At 27.3% G+C, this 7,537-nt stretch overlaps 1 protein-coding gene across 1 annotated transcript in view; it reads right to left on the bottom strand.

The window, feature by feature from the left end:
* plxna1a (plexin A1a) overlaps positions 1–7,537 on the bottom strand; it is a 275,583-nt gene that overhangs the window by 37,998 nt on the left and 230,048 nt on the right. Inside the window, exon 20 of the mRNA XM_073822714.1 lies at positions 993–1,139. Within this exon, the coding sequence (XP_073678815.1) occupies positions 993–1,139 (147 nt within the window). The remainder of the gene's footprint in view (positions 1–992; positions 1,140–7,537) is intronic.

The raw sequence follows: 7,537 nt of genomic DNA, 5'->3' as shown, positions 1-7,537 counted from the left end.
GTGTGTATATATAATAAAAGGCATTGTAATGTGTAATTTAATATATATATATATATATAATGAAAAAAATATAAAATTGGAAAAAATATATTAGAATTGAAAAATAAAAATATTTTTTGTATATGATAGGAACATTTTTAATATTATTTATATTAAATTTTTAAATGTAATTTAATGTGTGAAATGTAATATGTAATTAAAATGTGTGTGTATATATGTATGTATGTATGTATGTGTGTGTGTGTATATATATATATATATATATATATATATATATATATATATATATATATATATATATATATATATTATAGAATTTAAAAGTAAAAAATATATTTTTTGTATATGATATGAATATTTATAGTTTTATTTATATTAAAAAATATATACTATTTCTATCATTATTATTATTATAGAATTTATATTAAAAAATACTTTTTGTATATATAAAATTTTCTGCATTTTAATAATAATTGTGTGTGTGTGTGTGTGTGTGTGTGTGTATATATATATATATATATATATATATATATATATATATACATACACACACATATAATATAATCATTATAGAATTTAAATAAACATTTAAATAAAATAAACCTACTTTTTGAGTTTAAAGTAAATTATAGGAACATTTATATATATATCATAAAAAAAAATTGTAACTGCTTTTTTATACCTTAAAACACAACAGTAAATATTTTATAAGGCGCTTATTGAAAATTAATAAAGACTTTGAAATGTTTTATGGGACCAAAATAATACATTTTGGATGTTGAATGTGTGTTAAGTTTGTGCGTGTGTGTGTTTAAACCCCCTCCCGATGTGCTGATGTGTTATTTTTACCCAGGCGCACAGGTATGCTATCAAAATGACTAATTATATAAGACTGACCCACACAAAAGGCGGCGTTTTTTTTCTTCCCTCCCTCCTCCCATTCCAGCAGCTGCTCTGTTTTGTTAACATCGGCACTTTCCAGCCCCATGGACCCGGAATCTCCTGCCTCACCCGCACGTATCCGTACGCTCCCTCCTTCCCTCCATCCCCCTGATCAATGGGCTTGCCAGCAGAGGACGGGCGCAGGCTGGGGAGATGCCCAGTGTGTCTCTCTATTTCTGGCCTCCATTCATTTTCCCCTGTGAGGGTAATTATGCATTTTGGGCATGCAGGTGGAGAGAGAAAAGAAAGAGGGACCTAAACAACTCATATGCTACTCTATTCTCAGACTATTGTACATGTGCAACTGCTTACAGCTTTCAGAGGTTTGTTATAAGTGGATGCATAAAGACTGGAGCTATACTTGTCTTTCGTCATGTTCAGAAGTTAGTTTCATGCTCGCTTGTTCTGTTTTAAGGTCAGTAGTTCCAGCCTGCAAAGTAGTTCTGTCAGTAGTCAGTAGTTCTGCCAGTCAGTAGTTCTGCAAAGCAGCTTTACTTTCAGTCTTGTATACAAGAAAAGTTTTTTTAATTGGTTTTTCATGATTTTCCACTGCAGATTACAAAGATTTCTGTCATAAAAAAACTTAAAAAGATGCTGCAGAAATGGTCTGTAAAGTGAGTCTGTAAGAAAAATCAGATTTACTTTTATTTATTTATTTATTTATTTATTTTTGATTGTTTGAAACCAGCTTTTAGGAATGTTATTAAATTGTTGACATTTTTTTTCTATGATTAGCATATTTGTCTGCATATTTATTTATTTCTTGAAATCAGTTTTTAGGGCCTTTTTTGTTGCTTAAAACAAACTTTTAGGATTTTCTTCTTATTATTATATTATTATTATTTCTTATTATATTTTTCTTATTATATATATATATATATATATTTGCTTGAAATCTGTTTAAATCTAATTAAATATTAAGAGTAGAATTAAGAGTAATTGAAATTTAATATGAATTAAAATAATAATAATAAATTTTTTTTTTTTTAAATTAATGCTTGAAACCGGCTTTTAGAAACATTTATTTAATTTTTATATATTATATTATATTTTTTTTTCTTTCTTTTTTTGGCTTAAAATCTGTTTTAGGAACATTATATATTGTGACATTTATTTTCATTATTAATCCAGTTCTTTCTGCAATGCTCAATTAATTAATGCTAATAATAAAATTAATAATAATAATTGTATTGCTATATTTAAATGTAATCAAATAAGCAATAACCTTTAAGAATAATTGGAATTTAATTAGAATTAAAAAAAAATAATATGTCAAGTTGCATTATGGTAATTAGACTTATTTTTGTCATGGAGTGAAATGTCATAAAAATAAGTTAAATAGCAAAAAATATAGATTTTTTATTACTGTACATTTATTTATTTATTTCAAAGCAAAATGTAACAGGGTATTTTTATACATATTTTACCCACTATATATTATTTTTAAGTTAATTATTATTGTTTTTTTTTTAAGAAGCCATAACTGTGGCATTGTGTGGGTGTTGCGATCACAAAGAGATGGATACAGTATATAGAGAAGGCCACAGTCTAGCAGACATTGACATTTATCAACACCTGTCATGTCAGCTCAGCACCTGAGGGCCTTTTTTTATAGACCGCGTGTGCGTGTGTGCAAGGTTTGGTGCGTATGGAATAAGTTGCCGGATCATGGTTATTCTTAATTGGGTCATGTGCGTGTTTCTCCTCACCTTGTGTTGGAGGCCTCCATCGGCCTCATGGGAACTCACACTTGCACAAGCAATTAATTACTCTCCGCCATGTCTCCACGATGACCACGGGCTGAATAATGAGCGTTATTATTCATCCAGTCTCAAGTAGACGCACAGTTCTCCCCGAGCTGCTCTCATGCTGGCTTCTCTCACAAAACAGAGCCTGCTGTTTTCAACCACCTTTTCCATCAATTCTGCATATGTGACCTTTTTGTCAAGAACAATGCACTCTTCAGTTGTTTCCAACCATTTTGTGGTCACCAAAAGTCACGTGACCTCAGTCACATGATCTAACCACCACGATTAGCATCGAATACAGCGATTGTGTGACTGAGGTGAGCGCGTAGTGTAATGTCAAAGGCATGTTAATGATGATATGAATAAGTCATATCTACGTTTTTGGACGGCCCTCGGAGAACAGCGACGGCTGTTGTTGAGACGCGACGTATGTGTGGGAGGACTGCTGGAGCTCTTTAAAGTTTAATGGAGCTGAGGAGACGTAGGCAGGAGGAGTGTGAGGGTTCACATGTCTGCTTGGGGAAGAATGCATGTTTGTAAGCGTGGAGGTCATCTGCGGTCTGCGTGGAGGATGTGTTTGATCAAATCCAAGCGTTGAGAGAAGCTGTCAGTGGTTGTCAAAAGAAAAGCCTTGTGACTTGGGTGTTCAGCGGTTTACCCTTGACCTTGCGTCTTTCAAAGGCTCATCAATTGACTCTTTGGTTTTGTTCAGACTGGCAGCAAACATCTCTTTTATGTGTATGCAGCTATGTTTTTTCCAGATTTTAAAAGCTAAGAAGCTGTTCACGTTTATGTGTGGTTTGAACAGCTGTTTACAATTGTATGTAGTTTGAAATCTGATTACCATAATTCCCAAATTCAAGTGTTATTTATTTTTGTGGTTTGTAATTGAATTAAAATTAGATTTTTTAATTTTCATTTAATTTTCAATTGATTTTTTAATTTTCAATTAATTTTCATTATTAACACATTTCTCTCTACTATATATATATATATATATATATATATATTGTAGAAAGAAATGTGTTAATAATGAAAATTATTAATTTTTTTTGCTTAAAATCTGTTTTAGAAACATTTATATATTGTGACATTTATTTTCATTATTAACACATTTCTCTCTGCAATGCTCAATGTTAATGCTAATAAATAAATAAAAAAAGAATAATTGTATTACTATATTTAAATGTAATCAAATAAGCAATAACCTTTAAGAATAATTGGAATTTAATTAGAATTTTAAAAAAAATATGTCAAGTTGCATTATGGTAATTAGACTTATTTTTGTCATGGAGTGAACTGTCATAAAAATAAATTAAATAGCAAAAAATATAGATTTTTTATTACTGTACATTTATTTATTTATATATATATATATATATATACCTTACCTTTTAGGGTTTGTAATTGAATTAAAATTAGATTTTTGTGTATACAGTTCAGTTTGAAATGTGAGATTAGATTTCTAGTCATTTTTATGATGTGACTTATGACATAATTAATTTGTTTACCTTTTAGGGAAAAATAAATAAATATATAAAATGTATAAAAATATCAAGAATTTCAAGAATGGATTAATTTGAACAACATTTGAGTAATTTCTATAATGTGAATTATGACAATTAATTAGCTAAAAAATATATATAATATTATTATATTAATTATTATATTATTATATTATTGTTATATATATAAATAAATAAATACTATTATATATTAAACTATATAAAAATATTGTATATTATGATATATTATTGTTTATATATTTTATATATTTATTATTATTTAGAACAAGAATGGATGAATTTGATACAAAATTCTAGTCATTTTTATGATGATGTCTAGCCATTTTTTGAAAATTTAGCTGGAAAATTTTCTAGTAACTTATGCCATGATTAATTTATTTACATTTATAAACATTTATAAAGTAAATAATAAATAAATAAATACAACTATTATATATTAAAATAGATATATAACAATTATATATTATATAGCAAAATATATTTTATTATATTATATTTTATTATATTGTATTATTGTTAATATTTTATATATTTATTATTATTTATAACAAAATGGATTCATTTGTTCTAAGTCATTTTTATGATGTGACCTCATAATTCATGCGTTTACCTTTCAGGTAAATAAATAAATACAAATATTAATATTAAAAATATAAATCTTATATCTAGTCATTTTTGTGATTTTATTTTCAGGAATATTACAAATTAATACTAAATATAGTATTTCTACAAGAAAAAAAAAAAAAAACAGCTGTCCTTTGAACTTTCTATCATACTTTCCAGAAAAATAATAAGCAGCGCAACTGTGTTCAACACTGATAATAATAATAAAATGTTATACAGTATATCACGTGACACTGAAGATGAATAATGGCTGCTGAAAATTCAGCTTTGCGTCACAGGAATAAATTACATTTTAAAAAATCTTAAAATAGAAAACAGTTATTGTAAATTGTAATAATATTTAATAATATAATAAAATAAATCAATCATTGGTGTGCATGTTATTTTTTTAATGTTTAATGTTTTTTAAACATTTATCAAATTTGATCGACCCCAAATGTTTGAACATCAGTTCAGATGCGGCATTCATCTATTAAATGGCGAATGAGCGAACATACGAGGTGTTTCAGACACGGTGTAAGCATGAACGTGTCACTAGTGCTGTAATCCCTCTGATGCTTATGTCGTCTGATGCGCTTCGTGAGTTCGTCATGGCGAGATGTCATGATGGACACAAGCAAAGGCAATTTTCAGTTTTCCGTCCTCGCTTTCCACTGTGACAGCTACTCGGTTATAGTAGAAGTAAGTCTCTCGTCGTCGCACTGACACTTAAATCAGTGCCGCGCCAACCGATGTGGATATACCGGATATTGACTGCACTGTCAGAACAAACGGACCTGATTTCATCATTTGTAACATGACAGACAGGTAAAGTCATAAAGATCAGATTTGAGGGGGAAAAATCTGATTTATGTGGCTTGTGAACAAAGACTGTCCTATGCTTGCTAGTCTACTCTTTAAAGCTTATTTTGTTGCACTAAACCAGTTTTTCTGTTTTTTTTTTTTCAAAATTTTTATTATTGATGGATAATTCAGAATGCTTTTCGGAGTTTTGAAAGATAACAGATATAATACGTGGTCTTGTGCATTTTTGGTCTTTGAAAGCAATCCCACAGTAAAAGTGCTAAACTTACAAGTGAATAAAACCTTAGAGAATAAGGTTTTGAAGCACACCTATGAAATAGACAAGAAATACATTTGATGGTAATTTCAGTGAGAATCATTCATAGGATACATAGGATGTGCTGTTTTTTTTTTTTCTCATTCATTTTCTGAAAGCTGGTGTTATTATTATCAACTGAATTTAAATTTAAATGGTTAAAAATATGTTTTGTAATTGGAATACAGCTGAAATAAAATATAAATATTAAATACACATAAATATTATCTGCCTTGTTAAATAACTGCAGTTGAATAAAATAAATCTAATAAAAAAAATAAGAATAAGAATGAATTAAAATGACAAAAGGCAAATTTTTACTAAAATTCTAATTCAAATTACAAGTAAAAAAAATATATAATTCCAAATAATAGATATTGCGATAGTAAATAAATAACTGAAACGAAAATGAAAGTGAAAAAAAAAATAAAAAAATAAAAAAAAAAAAATATATATATATATATATATATAAAATATAAAAATATAATAAATATAAAAATATAATAAATATAATAATATAAAAAAATATAATAATATAAATATAAAAACTAAGACAATAATTCCAAATAATAAATATTGTAATAGTAGGCCAATACAAATAATACTAAAATAATACTGGTGAGAGAAAATAAATAAATAAATTACTAAAACGAACATTAATATTAAACCTGTTAAAATATAATTTCAAATAATAAATATTGTAATAGTATATAAATGATACTAAAAATAGAAAATAAATAAATAAATAAACAAACAAATAAATACATGCCTGACAAAAAAAAAAAAAAAAATGCTAAAACGAAACTTTAAATGAAGACTAATAAAATAATTCCAAATAATAAATATTGTAACACTGGTTAGAAAAATAAGTAGATAAATAAATGCCTGACAAAAAATTACTAAAAAGAAATTTAAAAATTTAAACTAAAAAAATAATTCCATACAACAAATATTGTAATAGTAGGCCTATATAAATAGTACTAAAATAATACCGGTGAGAGAAAATAAATAAATGAATAAATGACATAGAAATACTAAAACGAAAATTAAATTAAAGCTAAAAAAATTATTCCAAATAATAAATAATGTAATAGTTTATAAATAATACTAAAATAACACTGGTGAGAGAAAAATCAATCAATCAATAAATATTCAGTCCTTATTATTTGCATGGAAATTACATTCTACGTGATTTTTTTTATTCCAAAAACATACAGGACTGGAATAACATAAGGGTGAGGGTCATTTTTGGATGAACTATTTATGTAACACATTAAACGAGAAGGTGGTGTTTCTGCACAAAAACTGTTTTAATGTTGCGTTAAATTGCATCAGCAGTTTTACACGTTTGAAATGCACAAAAAACTGTCTTGACATGTATTTTGTATGTTCAAGTAGTCTTAAAAAAAAAACTACTTCAGCTTCAGTGGTCAACTATTATATATGTGTGTGTGCACATGTGTGTATGTTGGAGACAGTTGAAGCCAAATGAGATGTGTCAGAAAGCAAATTGGAAATGCCAATTTCACTTACGTCCAGGCAACGCGCTTCACGTCTAAACTCCGCCACTTGTTTCATGTGTAAATTAATGGCTTCCG

Source organism: Garra rufa, chromosome 18 (assembly GCF_049309525.1).
Source record: "Garra rufa chromosome 18, GarRuf1.0, whole genome shotgun sequence".
In the NCBI taxonomy this organism is placed as follows: Eukaryota; Metazoa; Chordata; class Actinopteri; order Cypriniformes; family Cyprinidae; genus Garra; species Garra rufa.
The sequence above is the reverse complement of the archived record's forward strand: the minus strand, read 5'-3'. Positions and strand labels throughout refer to the sequence as shown.